We start from the raw sequence: 24561 nt of genomic DNA, 5'->3' as shown, positions 1-24561 counted from the left end.
AATAGTCCTCATAGAGAGATAAAACTGTATAGACAGGTACTCCATGGTCAGTTTACTGCCGCTGTGAGGAAAATGTTATCTTTAAAAGAGTTCAGCAAATGGCATTTATCCTGTAGACAAAGTTAATATTATAGGAAAAAGCGCCGACCTCTCTGGTGGCTGGGACCACTGGAGTGCACATAGGTACGCATGCACAGCAGCTCCTGTCCCGGCTACCTGGTTCTGCACTGCAGCGGTGGTCGGTATCCCTGGATACGAGCAGTAATGTGATAAAAAACGGGTTCCAGCCAGCAAAGGAGGTAATATCGACAATCGCAATACATTAGTTAGTGCCTTGTATTAACTTCCTTTACATGATAACTACTATTTGCTAAACTGAGACAACCCCTTTAAAAGGGTTATCCAAGACCTATAATGCCCCCCATATGTACGGTTCCCTCACAGAGGTTGTACTTACCTCGCTCCCCGGCACCCGCGCCGCTTCTGATGCCTCCACGGCCACCGCTGTATATCCCTGTCGTGCGGGAGGATAGACAGCCAATAGCAGGCCGCAATGGGAACAAGCCTTTCGCCGAATGTTTTCATCCGCGCGACAGGGAGATGCAACGGCGGCCGTGCCACCATCAGAAGTGACGCGGGTGCTGGGGAGCAAGGTAAGTACAATCTGTGTGAGGGGCCTCGGCATATGGGGGGGCATTATAGGTCTTGGATAACCCCTTTAAGTTAATCCTCATGATAATAGTAAATGTAGAGTTATGCTAGCAGTAGGCCGAGTTCTAGATGCCCCCAGAACAGCATTGCATGCATCAGTCTAATTGTCACTCTTACCCCGTCCCTCTCTGGCCGCAGTGATGGTCTGACTGAGAGAGTTAAAGGGGTTTTACTGACACCCGGGACCCCCGCTGATCTGCTGATTGAGAAGGCACCAGCACTCGCAGTAGTGCCGCTGCCTTGTCTCTGCTCACCAAGCTCAGCGCCGTACCTTGTATAGCAGCCGTGCTCGGTATCGCAGCTCAGCCCTATTCATGTCTATGGGGATGAGCTGCACCTTGGTCATGTGATCGATGAACGCGACGTCACTGGGTTCGGAAAAGCAGAGAGCGCCGCTGCCTTCTCAAACAACTGATGATTTTAAAATAGGAATCCGAAGTCGGGTCAGTCTCGCTCCAGTTCCTCCAGGGAGCCAATACATTTTAATGCTGTACGAAAACAGCATTTAAAAAAAGATTTTGAACAAATCGACTTTAGATCTATGATCTGAAGCTGGATTCACTCAAGCCTTCTGCTAATGTCCAAAGAAAGAGGAAATTAAAGAGCCAGGACAGGAAGTAGAATACATGGAGTGACATAAAAAAATGTATCGAGAAAACCATCCACCATTTATTTTATTTTTTTTGTTGAAAAAACAATTACTGTACATAAAATATTTACACATACTGTTATATATTTTTTGTAGTTAAGCTATATAAGAAGCTTTTCTTTACAATGTCTTCCTTTTTTGGTATTTATCCTGTATGGGGAATGCTGTAACCGGGGGGAAAAAAATAAAAATGTTTCATCGCTTCACCTCTCAAAAAAATGTACGATAATAAAAAGTCTTACACACCTCATCAATAAAAACTACAGATCGCCTTCACACAGCTCCATAGACCTAAATATAAAAAAGTTAAGGTGGTCATAATATGGCGATACAAAAAAAAAAAAAAAAATTCCCCAAGTTTTTATTTATTTATTTATTTTAAGTATTAAACCAAAAGAAAAACTATGTATGATAAATGTGGTACCACCATAATTTTACTGACCCAGAGAATGAAGGCAACAGGTCAGTTTTGCTACATAAGGGCTCATGCACACGACCGTATGTATTTTGTGGTCCGCAAAAAATACGGATGACATCCGTGTGCCTTCCGTATTTTGCGGAACTGAACAGCCGGCCCCTAATAGAACAGCACTATCCTTGTCCGTAATGCGGACAATAATAGGACATGTTCTATTTTTTGCGGAACGGAAATACGGTCATACGGAAACAGAATGCACAGGGAGTAACTTCCGTTATTTTTTTTAAAAACGGAACGGACACGGAAAGAAAATACATTCATGTGCATGAGGCCTTTTTTCCAGCTTCCCACTACATCCTGTGCAATATTAAACGGTGCTTTTAGAAAGTGCAACTTGTTCCACAAAAAAAAAAAAAACAAGCCCTCCATGTAAATGGAAAAATAAAAAAGTTATAGCCCTTGGAAGGAAACGAAAATTAAACTGAAAATCACAGGGGTTAAAAAAATAAAATAAAAAATTTTGTTTTCTAATTTTTTTATATTTTTGAAACAAAATGGAAGATTCGTATTTAATGTATTTCTTATGTTCCTGTGCCCCAGTGGATCGCAGATCTTCTCTTGACTCCGTGCAGGCAGCGGTGCACTTTTTTTTGTCTATTTTAGTTCCCCCTCCAGCAGATAACCTCCACACTTCCCCATCTCCCTCCATACAGGAGAGATAAAGCTGCCCGGAGATAGCTGGAGCTGGTTTCTGCATACGGTTTGCAGGGTCTGGCCCGAGTTCATTTGGCCTCTCTGTTTATGACTCCGCACTAGTGCTGAACACGGATCGATAAGTTCCCGGCTCTCCCAGGAATTCTATTTTTCAGCTCATTAGGGGTAAGCATGCCGCCCTGGTAAACCACAGAAGGCGAAGCTCTACAAACTGCCTCAAACACTGACCTCGCTGCCTCTACCCCGGCTCAGCCTCCCATTTTGTGTCTTAAATGAAGTGTATTTTTGCACATAACAATAGGAACGTATGCGGAAACATTTATCACTCCCAGGCGCCGACAGACTTCTTCACACTTCACTTTTTGTTCTTTGTTTCTCTACATTGTCTTTTATGTTTTTTTTTTTTTTTGTCTACTTCTTTTTTTTTTTTTTTGCTCATTGAAATAACAGAAATTCGTTTGGAGTTTCATGATAAAGATTTTAATATATTATTTTTGGTAAGATGGTAGAGTCCTAATTTATATGTATTATAATGTAAGGTTACTTTATTTGTATTCAGAAGGAAGTCAGGGTCGTATACTGACTGGAACCAGATTTACTTTAAAAATCCTATATTTTTTCTAACAATGCACTTATGTTATTAATGGTATGGCATGTATATGCCGTATAATGTCTTTATGGATATAAAATCAGATGTAACCGACATTTAGAAGGGAAAGGGATTAGATAAATGTAGATCCATAGATGCAAGCTATAAACAAAGATACATAGATAAATATATACATATCAGGTAGATAGATGTATATCAATATATACATATCAGACGGATATGAGATAGATATGTATCAGACAGATGGATATCAGATGTCAATAGTCAGATATTGGATTGATAATATTGTATAGGTAGATAGATATTAGATATGAGATAGGTAGATAGATATGAGAAAGAGACGGTAGATAGAGATAGAATACAGAGATATAACATAAAGATAATGTAGATATTATTATAATATGATTTGTTTATTTTTATTATTGTGTTTTTTAATTACTTTTTTTTAGAGAGATAATACATACCTGATAGAGAGATAGATAGATATGGGATAGATAGATTTTCATTTTATTACACGATTTTTATTTATTTTATTTCAATGAAAGCATAAATCTAAACCAATGCTTTAAAAGAATTAGGGGGAGATTTATCAAACTGGTGAAAAGTAGAACTGGCTTAGTTGTCCAGAGCAACCAATCAGATTCCACCTTTCATTTTCCAAAGGAGCTGTGGAATATGAAAGGTGGAAACTGATTGGTTGCTATGGGCTACTTTACACCTTAGTTGTTAAAAGAAGTATTTCTAGCATCTATTTGCTCTATTAAAAATGCAGTAAAAAATGAATACCGCTACGTAAGTGCTTCATCCATATGATTAGATTGATTATTGGAACAGATCAGAGTTTTTCCAAATGCTACAATTTACTTATCCAATACTGTGGACCTCTGACGTGAGCCTCATAAGCTTTGAATCAAGTCACTGTGGCCACAGAATGAATGTTCTCCAGTTTAGAAAAACCCCTGGGGGGGGGGGGGGGGGGGGGGGGGGGCTTCACTTTTGGCCAGAGTGAAGAGTGTTTGTAAAGATCATCTCTCACTCTGGAGGACCTGACCTGTCCTGTGTTTAGACAGACAACCCACTGATGTGAATGGACACCGCGTAATGCTTCATTTCCCCTGAGGTGGCGCTGCAGGGAAATCAAACACTGCCAGGTTTCCTCACAGATGGTCAAATTCATGTTAAAGGACCTTTCTTATAAGTAGGGACTGTTCAAAACAGAGACCCCCCTTTATCATTACCTCTAAAGTAAATTTTAAAATCAAGATTTTGGGCTGTCAGTTCTACAATGAGTAGATCAATTCATTTTGGGACAGAATTATCATAAATTAAATCCCCCCCGCCGCCCATTACTAAAAACATGGGATACCTGACTAGTACTTTACTACTACTGTAAGGGCTCATTCAGACGCCGTATGTTGCTTTCCGCATCTGATCCGCAATTTTGCAGATTAGATGCGGACCCGTTCACTTCGATGGGGCCCTTTTCTTCCGTTCTACGCAGGGGATAGATATGAGATAGATAGATATATATTAAATAGATAGATATGAGATAGATGGATAGATAGATATCGGATGGATGGATAGATAGATATGAGATAGAGAGATATGGGATAGATAGATGGATAGATAGATATGAGATAGATAGATGGATAGATAGATATCGGATAGATAGATAGATGGATAGATAGATATCGGATAGATAGATAGATAGATAGATATGTGATAGATAGATAGATAGATATAAGATAGATAGATGGATAGATAGATAGATATGAGATAGATAGATGGATAGATAGATATCGGATAGATAGATAGATATGTGATAGATAGATAGATATAAGATAGATAGATGGATAGATAGATATCGGATGGATGGATAGATAGATAGATATCGGATAGATAGATAGATGGACAGATAAAAAGCAAAAAATTCCACGGCACTCCCAAAAGAAGTAAATTAAAAAAGATGTTCTCTAATCACCAGACCGCGACGTTTCGGCCCTCTTACTGGGACTTTTCTCAGGCAGTAAATAAGCAGAGCGGTTGTAAACCTCCTCTCGGACCACGGCTCATCAGGCGCTATTAAAGCTTAGTCAGCACTCCGGTGTTTGCACGTGGCGCTCGCATCTATGGAGGGCGTCTCACTCTGAAGTGAGGAAAACGATCGCCACTCACCATGATGGTGAGTGCCGATCGTTTTCCTTACTTTATGGCTCATTGGGATCCTCCAGATTAAAATTAGAAAATCAGTCCGCTCTCCAAATAAAGTTAAAAAAGTGCAGAGAGAGGCATTGTGCTGGGCAAATATGTATCACGTCGGGGAATAAAGAGGGCGTTTTTTTCACTTTATTTGGAGTGCTGCCTCATTTTCTGTTTTTTTAGATGGACACCTGTCTGTAGGTTGTGTGTGGTATCGCAGCTCTGCCCCATTCCCCTCAGTGGAGCTAATCTGCAATACCAGATAAAACCTGTAGACAAGCGTGGCGCTGTATCTAGAAGAGGACAGCTGTGTTCTTCGAACGCTGTACTTTCTTCTAGCACCAGCCTTCTTCAGCCAATTCGGCTTTATTAATTTATGTGCAGACAAGAACGGAGTTATTGCTTTTAGCAACCAAATTTCAGATTTTTGTACACAGCAGTTTTTAAAAGTTGACATACTGATCAGATTGGCTGCTAAGGGTAACGCCCCAATTCTGTTCCCACACAGATCTACCGTGCCTGGTGTAATAGTGGTTGTCACTATTGTTTTTTGACAGCTCAAATAATCTATTTACGTAAATGCCGCTCGGTTGCAATACCAGGCAAGTCCACAGACAGCGGTGGTGCTGTTTCTGGAGAAGAGGCAGAACTGTTTTTTTCTTATCCTGGACTAACTCTTAGGGTACTTTCACACTAGCGGCAAGGAACTCCGGCAGGCTGTTCCGGTGGGTGAACAGTCTGTCTGATCCGTGCTGCCGCTAGTGCACGTGTGCCCCTGGACTACCACTCCTGCCCCATTGACTACAATGGGGGCGGACCGGAGTTCCAGTGGAAGCCTGGCAAACATGCCAAGAGGCGGACGGAATAAAACTACGACATGTTGTAGTCAATGGGGCCGGAGCGGTAGTCCGGGTGCACACGTGCACTAGCGGCAGCACGGATCAGACAGGCTTTTCACCCACCGGAGCAGCCTGCCGGAGGTCCTTGCCGCTAGTGTGAAACTAGCCTTAAAAATGTCGAGACTATTATCTGAGCATCATCTTATAGCATCTGCTGTAATTCTAGTCATGAGATTCATTTTCTCTGTGGAGGTTTCCACGAAGCCTCCCAGTCATGATCAGTGTCATAACCTTCTCACACTGGGGGTTCTATTACATCTCTGGCTGTCTTTATAGGGATGATTAGTGTAGATGTGCAGAAAGAATAGAAGAGGAAGGAACCAATGGAGATGACTGCTAAGGGGCTGGGATGAGAAGGAGGTCCTGCACTGAAATCCTTCTCTTGCTTCCTTAGGGCTCATGCACACGAATGTATTTTCTTTCCATGTCTGTTTTTATTTTATTTTTTTGCAGGCCTTATGCAGACCCATTCATTTCTATGGGTCCGCAAAAAAACGGAAGTTACTCAGTTTCCGTATTTTCCTTCCGCAAAAAAAATAGAACATGTCCAATTATTGTTCGCATTACGGACAAGGATAGTACTGTTCTATTAGGGGCCAGCTGTTCCGTTCCGCAAAACACGAAATGCACACGGATGTCATCCGTATTTTTTGCAGATCGCAAAATACATACGGTCGTGTGCATGAGCCCTTACATAAATCCACTTCATTTTCCTGAAGCTACCACTAGTTGGCGCTCAGCGCATAGAGATTTTTGCCTATTTTATTACGTTTAGTTGTAACTGTAAACATTTCTATTCACTGAGCTCCCCCTGGTGGTGGCTGCAGGCAGAAAGTTTTATGATACATTAAAAAATCTCCCTCATTTAGCTCTAAATCCTCTTCCTCCTATGTGCCAGTTGTCTGGTGTAAATCCATTGAGAAATATGATGTTCAGAGTAAGAGCCATATTTATGAAGCACCTTCTCCACTTATTCCAACAAAGGGTAATAATGAGGATGCGGTAGAATAACAACTTTTTTTTTTAATTAAAAAAATCCTGCACGTAATAATAAAACTGTAAATTCGGCAGAAATCTTATAAGAAGGGGAGCCCTTCCTTTGTTTTGTTATGGGACCCCATGATACTCCTGCTTAAAGGGATTATCGGCTGATAAAAGTAAAAGGGGATTATCACATGACTAATGTAAAAAATGAAAATCAGACGTCATATAGCACATGACAGTCTCTTTCTAACAAAGCTAGAACCAGCCCTGTACCTCACATGGATCCAGAGATCTCCTCATTCACTGCTCTGCTAGAGTTATATCAAGCTGACAGCTCAAGGGGAGTGTCCTTTCTGCTGCAGCTCAGGAGGTGTGTCTCAGCTCTCCCGATCACAGCTCAGGAGGCGTGTTCATGCTCTCCCGATCACAACTCAGGAGGTAGTTGAAGGATGAAACTGAGCATGTGCGGCCTTCTCAGTGAGCAGGTCAAAGAAATAAGAAAAAGAACAAACAGCAGGTGGCACTGTACAGATACATTTTATTGAATAACTCAGTGGCTGTGCTAAATTTTTAATTACATGTAATTACAAAAGTATTCAGATATAGGTGCTGGGTTGAAAACTCTAAACTCTAAGGCCTCATGCACACGACCGTTGTTGTGTTCCGTGTCCGTTGTTCCGTTTTCCGTGATTTTCTGCGGACCCATTGACTTTCAATGGGTCCGTTGAAAACTCGGATAATGCACCGTTTGTCATCCGCGTCCGTGATCCGTGTTTCCAGTCTGTCCAAAAAATAGGACCTGTCCTATTTTTTTCACGGACAACGGTTCGCGGACCCATTCAAGTCAATGGGTCCGTGAAAAAACACGGATGCACACAAGATTGTCATCCGCGTCCGTGATCTGTGTCCGTTTTTTTCCTATAATTTGCAAGGAAAACTTGACTTAGATTTTTTTTTTTCACTTTTCATGTCTGGTGATCCTTCAAAAATCAAGGGAGACACACGGAAACAAAAACGGAAACTGAAAAAATACTGTCGTGTGCATGAGGCCTAACTCTAAGTAGAAAAAAAATATAAAGTCCTACTCTTCTTATAGATCCCCTGCGGCTTCCATTCTGATGCTTCCCAGTCTCCTGCTGGTTTCTGCTTTCTGATGCCTCTTGACACACAGGAAATGACTGTTCAGCCAATCGCTGGCTAAGGCGGGTCACTACTGTGGCCAGTGATAGGCTGAGTAGCTCCGCCTGCACTGGGAAGTGCTGGAACGGGAGTGGCAGGTGATCTATAAGGTGAGAATGTAGTATTTCTGAAGCTATTCTTAAGTTTCTATAGCCCAGACAACCCTTTTAAACCTTTGCTAGTGTGCCTTTAAATACATCACTCTGCAGTAATGACTGAAGGTATATAGCGAGGGACGACCTTGTCATATGTGCGAGTGAGCTCCGGAGCATGAAGGATTTGCCGTAAGATTAGGCAGGGATTGTGCTGTGATTGACGCGGCCATTGTCATGTTCCTTCATTGTAATTGCGTACTAGAAGTTTAACAGGGTGCTACATATTTAATAAATCATTGCTTAATCTCTTAAGCCTTACCATTATGAGCAGAAGCGCTCTAATCAGTCTTAAGCATTAAGATTACTTAGGTTTGTTTTTTTTACTTTTTTTTTTTTTTTTTTTCTACCCCTACCCCCCCCCCCTTACTGAGGGCAACAGTAATGTACCTCCCTGTGCTGCCCAACGGTGGACGGTTATTGTTATTTTTTGGCGGATGATTATCAGGGGTCTCTTGTTTCCTTCCCTCCGTATTTGATTTTCATTCACTGTTACTTTTCTTTTCATTCTGAATTTCAAGTCTTTAAATCTTCTGATCCTAATCTGGTGTTTTTTTTTTTGTTTTTTTTTTAATCTTCAAGATGAGTATGATTTTTATTATTAATCTAAAATAAAGAAATTTAATCAGTTTTGCTTAATCTGGATAAAGAGTGTTCCTAGAAAGAGCATTACCTTAATAATTCATCTCTTGAATAATTCATCATTTTTTATTTATTTATTATTATTTTTTTTTAGTTTATATTTGTATTTTACGCTCTTTTTAAACAGTAGATATCAAGAATAATATTCATTTTTATTAGTAGCAGTTGTATTATTTATATATATTTTTAATTATAATTCATTTATATTATTGATTTATATTTATTATTCATTTATATTATTTATTCATCTTTATTATTCATTTATATTTAGTTCATATTATATACATTTTATGTAAATTATTTGTTACCTTGTTTTTCATCTTAATCCAGGGGTCAGCCACCTCCAGTACTCCATGGTGTCGTGAAACTACAACTCTCAGAAAGCTCCAAACACTTCTGTAAGATTTCCAAATACACCTGAGCAAGTGGGCATGCCTGGAGTTGTACTTTCACAGCAGCGGACTCCTGCCTTAATGTCTAAAGTTTCTTTACTGTCACTTTATACTTATTAGGGCTCATTCAGACGGCCCTATGCTGTGCGCAAAAATGCGGATCCGTTTTGTTTTTTTACGGACAGTTCAGCATGTCCGCCAAAAAAAACGCGTTTCAATGGGGCCACATGTTTTATTTGTTTTGCGAAGTCATGGAACGGGAGAAAAGGGCCCCATGAAAGTGAATGGTCTGCATCTAATCCGAAAAATTGCTGATCAGATGCGGAAAGCAACATACGTCTGTCTGAATGAAGCCTTACTGTAGTAGTAAAGTACTAGTCGGGTGTCCCATGTTTTTAGTAATGTGCGACGGGGGGATTTAAATTATGATAGTTTTGATATTAGTTTGGGTCAAAAAATGAATTGATTTACTCATTGTAGAAGTGATTGCTGACCTTGATATTAAAATTTAATTTCGAGGTCTCTGTTTTGGACAGTCCCTATTTATTAGATGGGTCCTAAGACATGAATTTGACCATCTCTGAGGAAACCTGGCAGTGTTTGATTTCCCTGCAGCGCCACCACAGGGGAAATGAAGCATTACGCGGTGTCCATTCACATCAGTGGGTTGTCTGTTTTAAAGGGGTTCTGCAGTTTGTTTAAACTGATGATCTAGTCTCTGAGATGCGCCATAGCGGAGGGGGCGCCATAATGGTCTGGGGGGCTTTTCCCTTCAGTGGAACAATGGAGCTTCAGGAAGTGCAGGGGCGTCAAATGGCCGCTGGCTATGTCCAGATGTTGCAGAGAGCATTCCTCATGACTGAGGGCCCTCGTCTGTGTGGTAACGACTGGGTTTTTCAACAGGACAACCCTACAGTACACAATGCCGGCAGGACAAGGGACTTCTTCCAGGAGAATAACATCACTCTTTTGGCCCATCCTGCGTGTTCCCCTGATCTAAATCCAATTGAGAACCTTTGGGGATGGATGGCAAAAAAACGGAACGCATACGGAATGTATTCCGTATGTCTTCTGTATCTGTTCCGTTTTTGCGGAACCATCTATTGAAAATGTTATGCCCAGCCCAATTTTTTCTATGTAATTACTGTATACTGTATATGCCGTACGGAAAAACGGAACAGAAAAAACGGCATGGAACCGGAAACACTACTGAAACTGCTGCACTGCTGATATTTTCAAGGTGACATGGAAGAGGAACTGCAGGTCATTCTCCCGCTCACTCCCTCAGATACTAGCTGAAACTGAATGCCGACAACCCCCCTCCCCCCTCGGGCCGTCATGTTTATTTCCATTGGTGGGGCAGTGAGACCTAACCAATCCCTGCCTCACTAGCCCTTTTCAAGCATTTTCAGTGGTGGCAGTGGCTGGCCGGCATCACAGTTGGAAGGAAGGTACGCTCTCCTTCTTTCCCGCTGTACGGCCTCGCGCTGTGCGTGATGTGCGCGTCGGACGCGCATGTGTCTGGCGTCTCCGCTTGTCTGTATTGCCGCGGCCCGGCAAACAATCTTCCAGGGCCCGGTCCTGGGCCGCGGCCCGGCGGTTGGAGACCGCTGGTTTAGATGATGCTTTAATTAAAATAAAATAAATAGAAATCGTATAATAAAACAAAAATTGATTGATCTTTTTCAGCATTCTGAGACTACTGGTATCAGTTCATTAAGTGCACATACGATAATTTTTTTTAGAGGGGGGAAGTAATCAAACAATTTTTTTTTTTATATATATATATTAGAAAGTAGTAGAAAAATTTTAAAAATCGAGTTTATCTATCTCATATTAGGGGTGGGCGATATAGACGATATAGGCGATATGCGATATAAATTTGTGCCACGATATGGATTTTGAGCATATCGCCTATATCGCCGGACTGCGATATGATCCTGAGCCGGCACAGTGGAGAAGGAGAGAGTCCCTCCCCACTATGCGCGGCTGCCTCTGACCACCAATGACAAAAGAGGAGGAGGGGAGGGACTGACAGTAAATCATTGAGTTTTCACGATCTCAGTGAGCGCGTGAAAACTCAAATCCGATGGTATATTCTAACCCCCAGGCGTTCCCATGGTGACAGGGACGCTTGCCTGGGGGTTAGAACATACAGGGCCACGCCGCTGACAGTAGAACATTTAAAAACTAATCAGTAACTTTAACTTTATTAATTGGTGATCTCTTTACTGTATACCTTACTAGGTCTTAGCTCCGGTAACTAGTGATGTCCGGTTCATGAACGAATCGTTCATTTGAATCGATTCAGTTCAGTGAACCGGAGGAGTCGATTCACTTGAATGATCCGATCTGTTTGAATCGGCTCTCAGTCACAGCACACAGACAATGCAGACAGAGACGCTCAGCTCACCTCACCTCACGCTGGCAGCAGGAGCCTGAGGGGAGGGACTGGGAGGAGTCAGTAATATGATCTTAGAGTGGAAGCTGCTTCTGCCAGCCCCACCCCTCCCCGCCCACCAACCAATCACCGACCAGAGCTGAGGGGGCGAGGCCAGCACAGCACAGCAGCAGCTCTGACGCGAGTCCTCTGAGTAGTGCAGGGTCAGGGAGTCTAAATGAATCGAATGAGTCACAAGAATCTAAAGATGCGACTCAGTCAGTGACTCATTCGATTCATTGAGTTAAAAGAGCCGGGAGTCAGACTGTAGAACAGGTCACACTGAGGCTGTCGGCTCTTGTTGCAGCAGTGATAAGGAGCCGAGAGATAAGAGAAGGGACAGATGACACAGAGTTTAGATTACAGGATGAATTAAATTAACTCTTTAGAATCAAATTGGCTTCTCAGGAGATATATATGTTAAAGGCATATATAGGCAGTACTACTGAATGAGATGCCTTTAACATATATATCTCCTGAGAAGCCAATTTGATTTGTGGGATCTGTGGATGGCACCGTTTAGGGGAGGGGGGGGGATCTGTGGATGGCACCGTTTAGGGGAGGGGGGGGATCTGTGGATGGCACCGTTTAGGGGAGGGGGGATCTGTGGATGGCACCGTTTAGGGGAGGGGGGGATCTGTGGATGGCACCTTTTAGGGGAGGGGGGGGGATCTGTGGATGGCACTGTTTAGGGGAGGGGGGGGGATCTGTGGATGGCACCGTTTAGGGGAGGGGGGGATCTGTGGATGGCACCGTTTAGGGCAGGGGGGGTGTCTGTGGATGGCACCGTTTAGGGGAGGGGGGATCTGTGGATGGCACCGTTTAGGGGAGGGGGGGGGATCTGTGGATGGCACCGTTTAGGGGAGGGGGGGGATCTGTGGATGGCACCGTTTAGGGGAGGGGGGGGATCTGTGGATGGCACCGTTTAGGGGAGGGGGGGGGGGATCTGTGGATGGCACCTTTTAGGGGTGGGGGGGATCTGTGGATGGCACCGTTTAGGGGAGGGGGGGTGTCTGTGGATGGCACCGTTTAGGGGAGGGGGGGTGTCTGTGGATGGCACCGTTTAGGGGAGGGGGGGTGTCTGTGGATGGCACCGTTTAGGGGAGGGGGGGGATCTGTGGATGGCACTGTTTAGGGGAGGGGGGGGATCTGTGGATGGCACCGTTTAGGGGAGGGGGGGGATCTGTGGATGGCACCGTTTAGGGGAGGGGGGGATCTGTGGATGGCACTGTTTAGGGGAGGGGGGGGATCTGTGGATGGCACCGTTTAGGGGAGGGGGGGGGATCTGTGGATGGCACCGTTTAGGGGAGGGGGGGGATCTGTGGATGGCACCATTTAGGGGAGGGGGATCAGCTCCCTGCTGCTGTGTGCACAAAGCACAGGGCAGCAGGGAGAGTGTAAAGTCCTATTCACCCTAATAGAGCTCTGTTAGGGTGAATATGACAAGGGTTCTACGTTCTAGCCCTTAAGGAGACTAATAGTTATTAAATAAAAAGTAAAAAAAAGTTTAAACACGCCCCCCCAAATATAGAAAACAATATATCGCAATATATATCGCATATCGCACATGCTTAAAATTATATCGCAATATAGATTTTAGGCCATATCGCCCACCCCTATCTCATATCTATCTATCCATCCATTCATCTATCTATGGGTTGCATCAGAAGGGGCATAGATTCCCGTGATATGAACATAGTCCTACCACTTTACAAATCGCTAGTCAGACCACACATGGAGGACTGTGTACAGTTCTGGGCTCCTGTGAACAAGGCAGACATAGCAGAGCTGGAGAGGGTTCAGAGGAGGGCAACTAAAGTAATAACTGGAATGGGGCAACTATAGTACCCTGAAAGATTATCAAAATTAGGGTTATTCACTTTAGAAAAAAGACGACTGAGGGGAGATCTAATTAATATGTATAAATATATCAGGGGTCAGTACAGAGATCTATCCCATCAGCTATTTATCCCCAGGACTGTGACTGTGACGAGGGGACATCCTCTGCGTCTGGAGGAAAGAAGGTTTGTACACAAACCTAGAAGAGGATTCTTTACGGTTAGAGCAGTGAGACTATGGAACTCTCTGCCTGAGGAGGTGGTGATGGGGAGTACAATAAAGGAATTCAAGAGGGGCCTGGATGTATTTCTGGAGTGTAATAATATTACAGGCTATAGCTACTAGAGAGGGGTCGTTGATCCAGGGAGTTATTCTGATTGCCTGATTGGAGTCGGGAAGGAATTTTTTATTCCCCTAAAGTGGAGAAAATTGGCTTCTACCTCACAGGGTTTTTTGCCTTCCTCTGGATCAACTTGCAGGATAACAGGCCGAACTGGATGGACAAATGTCTTTTTTCGGCCTTATGTACTATGTTACTATGTTACATTCATCTATCTATCTATCTATCTCTCTCTCTCTCTCATTTATATTTCTCTCATTATCTCTCTATTATGTCTATCTATCTTTCTATCTACAGTACAGACCAAAAGTTTGGACACACCTTCTCATTCAAAGAGTTTTCTTTATTTTCATGACTATGAAAATTGTAGATTCACACTGAAGGCATCAAAACTATGAATTAACACATGTGGAATTATATACATAACAAACAAGTGTGAAACAACTTAAAATATGTCATATTCTAGGTTCTTCAAAGTAGCCACCTTTTGCTTTGATTACTGCTTTGCACACTCTTGGCATTCTCTTGATGAGCTTCAAGAGGTAGTCCCCTGAAATGGTTTTCACTTCACAGGTGTGCCCTGTCAGGTTTAATAAGTGGGATTTCTTCCATATAAATGGGGTTGGGACCATCAGTTGCGTTGAGGAGAAGTCAGGTGGATACACAGCTGATAGTCCTACTGAATAGACTGTTAGAATTTGTATTATGGCAAGAAAAAAGCAGCTAAGTAAAGAAAAACTAGTGGCCATCATTACTTTAAGAAATGAAGGTCAGTCAGTCAGCCGAAAAATTGAGAAAACTTTGAAAGTAAGGGCTATTTGACCATGAAGGAGAGTGATGGGGTGCTGCGCCAGATGACATGGCCTCCACAGTCACCGGACCTGAACCCAATCGAGATGGTTTGGGGTGAGCTGGACCGCAGAGTGAAAGCAAAAGGGCCAACAAGTGCTAAGCATCTCTGGGAACTCCTTCAAGACTGTTGGAAGACCATTTCAGGGGACTACCTCTTGAAGCTCATCAAGAGAATGCCAAGAGTGTGCAAAGCAGTAATCAAAGCAAAAGCTGGCTACTTTGAAGAACCTAGAATATGACATATTTTCAGTTGTTTCACACTTGTTTGTTATGTATATAATTCCACATGTGTTAATTCATAGTTTTGATGCCTTCATAGTCATGAAAATAAAGAAAACTCTTTGAATGAGAAGGTGTGTCCAAACTTTTGGTCTGTACTGTATATGGAATACATGTTATTTTGTTGTATGTATCATCCACTATAGTTTTTCCTATTTTTCTCAGTAATAAGGTTTTTATTTTTAATAGCCCCATGTTTCCGAATGATGTCCATATATGTTCTTCATTCTTCTTCTGTGCACTAAATTAGAGCATTCCTGTAAGTTTTGCAGAGTATCTGAACCCTCGGGTCAGTACCTCCTGACTATGGTACATTACCGACTTATTTTTATGCCGGGTACCAAATCCTTTTTGTGTTTCTGTGACTTTTTTACAATGGTTTATTTTATTAGTAACCTGTTCTGTGTCACTATACCGTATTCAGGGTGTATTGCATCCGCTCATAAAACGAGATGATAATAGTATGTGCGTAGCTTCTAGATGTAGACCGTGGATCGGTCTTCACAGGAGAAGATCCAGGGAGGTTGGGGCCTTCCAAACATCAGGTCTCATGAGGACCTCTGAAGATTTACTAAAGAGCCAATTTTAAATGCAGCTCTCCAGCCGCTGTCTGCTCCTTAAACACCATCTTACTGTAAATCATAAATGCATCTTTGCATCCCTGTCAGGCAACTTTTAGTATACAATATTAATCAAACAGGGTGCACGGCTGTTCTAACCTCTGTGGCGCTGCGGCAGAACATTATTTTCTCTCTTTACGTCGATAAAGCATTTTTACCGTGCTGCAGTCTTTGTGGAACAAGTCCATCCACTGATTTGTCTTTTTACAATTACTGAAAACCCCAAGGTTGGCAGGACCCTTTGTTTACCTCCGCCTCGCGCCCAGCTGCTGCTTTCTGTCCTGTAGCGCAGCTTAGAAAGGGCAGCGGGGTCATCACTAACCTACCATTCTAGCATTAGCTTTGCTGCCTTTCTTACAACAGTCTTCGTGTCCATACTAAGCTGATTTTTCTGCTTGAGCTGTAACGGCCGTGCTCTTTGTATGACTGAACCGCAGACCTGCTCACTTTGATAGTTCGTTTTCTTCTTCTTCTTTTTTTTGCTTTTAGAATAGTTATATAGTTTATACTTTACTATATTTTATTTTTAACTTTGCATTTTACTCTGCATGTTTTTTATTTCTCGTTGTTTATTTTAAAAAGTCTTATTATATTCAACACATTTATTATCGCTTCTAGTGTTAAAAATTTTATTTTTTTCTATTTTTACGTTGGTCGTTTTTTTAATGTATATAAACATATATAGATTATTTTTTATTTATATGGCTAATTTTCTAAAGTTTCACTATGTTTATCTAAATATCTATCTATTATCTATCTCTCTCTCATATCTAGCTTTCTTTTTGTCTATCTTCTATCTATCTATCTATCTCATATCTATCTATCTATCTATCTATCTATCTATCTCATATCTATCTATCTATTATCTATCTATCTATCTATCTCATATCTATCTATCTATCTCATATCTATCTATCTATCTATCTATCTCATATCTATCTATCTATCTATCTATCTATCTATCTCATATCTATCTATCTCATATCTATCTATCTATCTCATATCTATCTATTGGTCTATCTGTGTTATTTGCACTGCTGAAACATAACTTCAGACTTGTTGATGTTGTAATTTTATGTTCTATTTTGCAAACAAGTCATTTCTATTTGCTTTAATGTACTGATTTTTGATCTTCTGGGATTTTTATATCCTTACAATAGACCAGTGATGGCTAACCTCCTGCACTCCAGATGTGGTGAAACTACGACTCCCAGCATGCCCTATTCATTTCTGTGGAGTTCTGAGAACAGCCAAGCAAATGTGCTTCTTGGGAGTTGTAGTTTTACCACAGCTGGAGTGCCGGAGGTTAGCCTCCACAGTGGTGGATTCCTGGAGGTTAGCCATCACACTGATAGACCATCAGTATCAAATTGGTAGAGGTCCAACATCCCCACTAATCAGCTGATTGCTTACCAAGCATAGCGCCATACATTTTGCAGTGGCTGGTGTTGGTACTGCAGCTCAATCCCATCCACTTTAGTACTGAACTACAACTCTCTGCAGTCCCGCTCACAGCCACTACAAAGTGTATGGATTCATGCTGGAGATCGAACCAGGATGATGTTGATGGTTTAACCTGAAGATGAAGGGACAGAATGGGTTAAAACAATAAAACGAGTAATACTTCATTGATCGCCCACAAGTGCCGTTCCAGCACTTGCCAGTTTCCCAACTGGTCTATCGTTTTGGTGTTTCTAGGCACGCAGGTAACAACTTCCTAACCTGTCTCTGGCCACAGTGGTGACCCACCTCACCTGAGCAGGCATTTCGTGCTTTTTGAGAGGCACCAGGAAGTATAGACCAGCGGGGTATTTGGCTAAGCCTCAGGATAGGAAATTAATATCTGATTACTAGCACCCCCGATCAGCTGTTTGAAGAGGTCTCCAGTCTCTTCCTAGTCCAGTGACATCACATTCATCGGCCGCATGGCCTGTGTGCAGCTCAGTCCCATTCAAGTGAATTGGGAATGAGCAGTAATCCCAACCATAGCCACTATGTGCTGTGAAGAGGACGCAACACTCACTGGAGCACTGCAGCCTCTTCAAACAGCTGATCTTTGAGGATGCTCGGAGTAGGACCTCTACCAATCTGATATTGATGACCTGAGGATAGATCATCAATATTCTACTCCTTTAGTTCCAGTATCCCATGCCTTCCATATCATGGGGTCTAGGATGCTGGGATATGAGGAGCTGTTTAATCTGGTCTTCACACGCTGATCCTGAGCCTTTTAGCGGTGAAACAAGTCTGCCGCTCCATACTACACCATGGTAGATGCAAAACCAACTGCTTTGCAGTACGAGTCTTCTTTTACTTTGGAGTCTGATTATTTGAAAGGGTTGTCCCAGAAAGGCAACTATTCACCTATCCACAGGATTGTCTGATCGGTGGTGGTTAGGCTTCAGGGACCTCCAGTGGTTGCGAGAACCTGTTTAGAAGGCGCAATGATTGCGCATAAGCACTGCTGCCCCCCTCAGAGCCTATACAACTGCCAAGTACAGCGCTTGGCTATCTTCACCAGCCCCATAGAGTTTGAATGGAGCAGTATTGGGCATGCTTGACCTCTGCTGTTCTCCAGTGTTTTTGTGTTACCTGTTGTGATCGGTGGGTGCCTCTTGGGGATAGATAAGTTCTTGAGCAACATTCCCAGTGTTTTTCCAATTGGTTCAGTGTATTACTTTAAAGTCCTACAAATAATATACTGTCAGGTTTTATTGTGACTTTTTGTGTTTTTGTTTTTTGCAGGGGAATTTGCCTAAATATTCTCATAACTCCTTAATGGTCCAAGCAGTAAAGACGAATATAATGGACTCGGACATACACCTGCTCTTCTTTGATGTGGAGGCAATAATTATACAGCTCCTCACTGAAGAAGCCTCCAGGCCAAATACCGCACTTATCTCCCCGGAGAGTTTGCAGAAAGCATCTGGCAGTTCTGACAAAGGAGGCTCTTTTCTGGCTGGTAAACGAGCAGCCGTACTCTTCCAACAGGTCAAGGAAACCATCAAAGAGAACATAAAAGAGCATCTTCTCGACGACGATGACGAAGACGAAGAAGCGATGAGACAAAAGCGCGACGAGAGCGACCCAGAGTACCGCTCTAGCAAATCTAAACCATTAACGCTACTAGAGTACAACCTGACCATGGACACGGCCAAGCTCTTCATGTCCTGTCTTCACGCCTGGGGCTTGAATGCGGGACTAGACGAAGTGTGCCTGGACCGCCTTGGGATGCTTAAGCCGCATTGTCCGGTGTCTTTTGGCCTGCTCTCCAGAGGTGGCCACATGTCATTGATGCTTCCAGGGTTTATTCAGTGTGTTAATAAAGTGACCAGCGAGAGCGTAGGCTTAGAGAGGAAGATGTCAATTCGCGAAGGACTTGGAAAGGGCAATTATGGCGTGTCACGTGCTGTCACCACTCAACATCTCTTGTCACTTATATCTCTGGCAAACACGTTAATGAGCATGACCAATGCGACCTTCATTGGAGACCACATGAAGAAGGCTCCCCAAAGGTACACACGGGAATATTATCCTAGTGACATCACGTCTTACATTTTCTTCAGGTTCTTTTTTTGTCTTAAAGTTTTTTTTTTTGGGGATATTAAAAAAATAAGTTTTTTGCAACCTACACTGGGGCATATTTACTAATCCCATCTAAAACGTAGATAGTGACAGTCTAAAGATGCACCAGAGTTATCCCATAAATTTCGATTCACGACTAGACACTTTTTTTGGATATCTTTGTACCAGATATTGGTTGGCTTATGTTGCGACAAAATTCGGTGCCCAAATTTTGGTGGAAAACTGCTCTTTTTTTAAAGTTGTATTCCAGGATTTTACAAGTCAAGGCCTTCACGATCTGATCCAACACCCCATAACTCCGCAGATGAGCAGAAAGCGGAACTCCACAGTTCTGTCCACTGTGTAGTGGTCGGAGCTGGAGGCTGCAACGCTACTTCCATTCACCGTAGTAACCAGGTCCATCCTCGACACGGTGGACGGAGCTGTGGAGATCCAGCAGATCAGCGAGGGTGAGGAGTGTCTGACCCCGGCCGATCAGATAGTGATTTTATATCCTGAGGATAGAAAATAACGTATAAACTCTTGGAATACCCCATTATGCCACACCCCTTTCCTGACGAGCCAGTTGATTGTTGGTTTTGGCATTTTGCTCCATAAATATATGTAAAATAAGATGCGCTAAAAATGCTGAAGTTTGCAGCCGGTTCCGCCACAGTAGTAAATGTGAGCCATTGCATTTCTATTCTTCACTGTTTTCAAGATCTCTTTTGCAGTCAGTGAATTGCAGCATCGTTCACTTCCTTTAGCTGTAAACTTACAGACTTTAATAGTTCTTACATCTTCAGGTACGTCTTTCCTGCTTGCCGTATACGCCAGCATATGTCAAAATGTATTCATAGGCCCCCGGTCACTTGGAGTGTCCGTTCGGGCTCTGTCAGGCCCCCTATATATCAGCATGCCTTTATTCTGTTGGATGGCGTAGCACAGCAGGCATTTTATTTTACAGTGAGAACCTATAGGAGACATATGCCTCTTTATATAGCGACATCCGTTGCAAGTAGATCTCGGGAAATCCTCCCAACCTGTACCCCCGATAGACCCCGGAAAACGCAGTGCATCTAAACAGTCTGAACTCTGGGCCAAAATGTTATACACGCACTGATACATTGTAGCATATGGCCCATATAGATTATATATATATATATATATATATATATTTTTTTTTTTAAAGAATGGAATAAAAAAGAAATCCCCTCACTGATCATCTGCCGCTGGTTTCAGAGGAACGCAGCAGTGTGAAGAACTTAATGCATAAGCATAATCAGTGTTGGTCCCTTGTTCATATGTGCCCGCATTGCTGAGAAAATATAATATATGCAAATGAGCCTCTAGGAGCAACGGGGGCGTTGCCATTGCAGAGACAGCTGAGCCTCTAGGTGTAATGGTAACACCCCCGGTGCTCCTAGAGGCTCATTTGCATATATTAAAACCTCATTTTTCTCAGCAATGCGGGCACATAGGAACATGGGACCAACACAGATGTCTTCAGCTGCCAAGCGCACATGTAACAGGTCAGCCAGTGTCATAGGTACAAATCTGCTGACAAATGCCCTTTAAGGAAGACTCCACACTATTTAATAATTACGTATTTTATTTCTTTCTTTAAGGCCTCCTAGATCCGGGTCACCCGAATCAATGAAGGGAAAGGCTTCCCCGCAAAGCTCCAGCAGCAACCTAATGCAAGGACAGATAAAACAAGGTAATAGAGGCACAGCAGCATCGATTATAGAAAAGAAAGCATTCTCCGGGGGAAGGTTATTGACAGGTCTTCTGTCCAGTCTGGCAGGCTGACACGTGGGAGGTTTTCACTTTTTTCTTATGGATTGAATTGATAAAATTGGATGAGCGGGATTTTCTAAATCATTTTATTTTAATGATAATTAAAAAAAATAATAAGAAGAAAATGTTAAAGGCTATGTACACCCTCTGGTTATATTTTTTTAAATGATTTTTTAAATAATTTTTTCAATGGGTCTTTATTAAAAATGTTCAGCTGTTTATGAGATACAGGGGTTAAAAATCTGTCTATTTCCAAGTTTAATCCCGTGGGGCTCTTATCTCTGATCTCCTGACCTCATAAAACTCATTATAGCTTAATTCTTAGGCTACTTTCACATCAGCGTTTTGACATTCCCGTTTTGAAATCCGGCAGAGGATCTCAAAACGGTTCTGATTAGTGCCAATGTATTAGGAATGGGGTATGTTCCGGCAGCATTCAGTTTTGTGACTGGACAGAAAACTGTTGCAAGCTACAGTTCTGTGTCTGGTCATGGAAACGGAACAAACTGGATCAGTCACTAAAAAACAATGTAAGTCAATGGTGTCGGATCCGTTTTTTTTGTTTAAAAAATAAATTTTAAAAAAGCGGGTTAGTCACCCATTGACTTACGTTGTTTTTAGTGACAGATCCAGTTTGTTCCGTTTCAATTTAACACAACTGCATCCCAATCGAACAGATGCATCCTAATGTGTTACATCAAACTGAACTATGTTGGTCCGGTGCCGCATCTCAAAACTGGAAACCAAAGAGCAGATGTGAAAGTCGCCTTATCAAACTGATAAAAGTATGGCTTAAATAAGTGTTTGAGGTCAGGAGATCTGAGATAAGAGCTACACATGAGCCTCAACAGGATTCAAAGAAACCAGAAAGTGACAGGTTGGAAATGTTTTTAACCCCTGTATCTCAGAAACAGCTGAACATTTTTTAATAAAGACCCATTGAATAGCCCAAAATGAGTAAAATGCGAACTTAAAAAAAAAAAAAAAAGGTGTCCATAGCATTTAAAGAAGTCGGCCATCCCTCCTGACGTTTCTGTTTTAGACAGTACTTGTATTCCCCATGAAATAGCAATTCAGCATAATCTTTTCTGCGTTGCATTTTCCTCTTTTATTCCTCCTGGAAATGTACGACGTAGTGCGTGTTACTATTCCTCATGTCGATAGGGTGTGTCCCTACGCAATCTGGCACTGTCAGTACAGCACGCACCTAAGGCTGGGGCTACGTTGCAATTTTAGCTGTGACACGCCTTGTATGGCTTCAGACTCTAGTAGCATAAAGCTGAATGCATCGCAACAAAGTGAGTGGGGTTAGGTTGCAATCGACAGACACAAATAATCTAAGCCTGGAAGAAGAGACTTGAATGAAGAATGTTTCAGTCCCTGGGAGCAAGCAGAGCTCTTGCAAAAAGTTGTACAGTTATTAGTGGGGTTCTCCCCTTCGGACAGTCTCAACTTTTTAGAAGGGTCCTTTGACAACAAGCAGACCACAAAGTGTCCAATCGATTGGGCTTCCAGGGATCATCTTTAATCTGTCAGGAACTCTGGTAGTAAGTGTCAAGTTTCCCTGCAGCGCCACTGCAGGTGAAATGAAGCATTACACAGTGTCCATTCATATCAATACGCTGTCTGTGTAATACTGGACAGAACTAGTCCTCTCTCCACCATGACCAATAGATGAGGATCCTGAACAGAGAACCCCCTCTATTAATTCAGAACCCCCTGATGGCGTGTATGAAGACTGGTTTTCTAAAATGGACAGCCCCTTTAAGTTTTCTATTACTCTAGACTCGATCACAAATTTTTTGCTTTACACTAAATGCAATACGCTCCTAGAAGGGTCCCATTGCACCTGGTCGAGAGCCACAGACCCTTTCTCTCCGCCACTGCCGTACCATCGCTGGCTCTTTGCTCCATTGTATAGTGTGTACACTATACAATGGAGCAGTGGAGATGACTTTACAGTGGAGCAGGGAGATGACTGCTTTACTTAAAATGGGTTGTACAGTGCTGCAACATTGATGACCTATCCTTATTATAGGTCATCAACATCAGATCGCCGGAGGTCCGACTCCCGGCACCCCCACCAATCAGTGCTGCTTCCTCTTCAAAATTCCTGCGCGTCGTCTCCTTTGTAAGGACGACGCGGTGTAATTGCAATACATTCACTTGAATGGGACGGGGCAGTTGATTACACTGAACCACTGCTGCAAAGGAGACGGCGCGCAGGAATTTTGAAGAGGAAGCGGCGCACGATTGCAGTTACCTCTTTAAACATACGATCGACGGGGGTACCAGAAGTCCCTCACCAATGTGGTGTTGATGACCTAGGTCATAAGTATTGCAGCACTCCACAACCCCTGTAATATACTCGCCTGCGCACGCGTCTACGTTTATGTTTTGCACAGATATTTTTGAAGATGTGACATTTAACTGTGTCATCAGCATTTTACAGGATGTTCTACACAGAGATGATGAATGATTGATTAGCTGTATACCTGGAGCGTTACTTACTGGAGAACCGGAGTCTGGAGGTGCACTGCCGGCTATTCACACGTTATATTGGTTCCCGGGGGTCTCACTGTCCCACTTACTATACGACCGCAGTGAAGAGGGGGTTCAGGCGACGATCGGTTCAGCGTGACACTCAATGTCAATGGGGCTGTTAAAAATAGCTGAGTCCCCTTTAAGTGACTGTAGATGTCCTAATAATGATGAATAGGACCTTCATTTTTAGAAAAATCTGATTAATAACATAGGTTGAGATGCGGAATGACAAATTGGCAAGACTATTACCAGGCTTATAGCCTGGGTGCTAGCAGTGCAGTATATAAGGCTCTGTGCACCTGCGTCAGACCCCTACAGTTGTGTTTACTTTGGGGCTCATTCACACGACTGTATGTTTGTGTCCGCAGCCATTTCACAATTTAGCGGAACCGATGCGGACCCATTAATTTCAACTGCACCATGTTGGTCCGGTGTGCCGCATCTCAGCACACCGTTCTATGGCCCCGCAATAAAGATAGAGCAAGTCCTATTCTTAATTGCAGACAAGAATAGGCATTTGTATCGTAGGGCCGGCCATGTGCGGTCCACAATTGCAGAACACACACACAGCCGGCCCCATAATAGAAATGATAGAAAAAAAACCGTATACTGAGCTGTACAGGTTTTGTTTTTGTTTTTTACCGTTCGGGACAGGGGGCAGCATATACCTACCGTATGCAGTGGCCCTTGTGATGGAGGTATACATTGGGCAGTCTTCCCAATCAGCCCATTAC

General features: G+C 42.7%; 1 protein-coding gene across 2 annotated transcripts in view; it reads left to right on the top strand.

Annotated features, from left to right (window-relative positions):
* Nucleotides 1-24561, top strand: part of WDR7 (WD repeat domain 7) — a 363534-nt gene that overhangs the window by 94927 nt on the left and 244046 nt on the right. For both annotated transcript variants that reach the window (XM_040421053.1, XM_040421054.1), the window contains 2 exons: nucleotides 18665-19434; nucleotides 21112-21203. In XM_040421053.1, the coding sequence (XP_040276987.1) occupies nucleotides 18665-19434; nucleotides 21112-21203 (862 nt within the window). The remainder of the gene's footprint in view (nucleotides 1-18664; nucleotides 19435-21111; nucleotides 21204-24561) is intronic.

The sequence above is a fragment of the Bufo bufo genome, chromosome 2, assembly GCF_905171765.1.
Source record: "Bufo bufo chromosome 2, aBufBuf1.1, whole genome shotgun sequence".
Lineage (NCBI taxonomy): Eukaryota > Metazoa > Chordata > Amphibia > Anura > Bufonidae > Bufo > Bufo bufo.
Note: the sequence above shows the minus strand (reverse complement) of the source record. Positions and strands in the feature narration are given on the sequence as shown.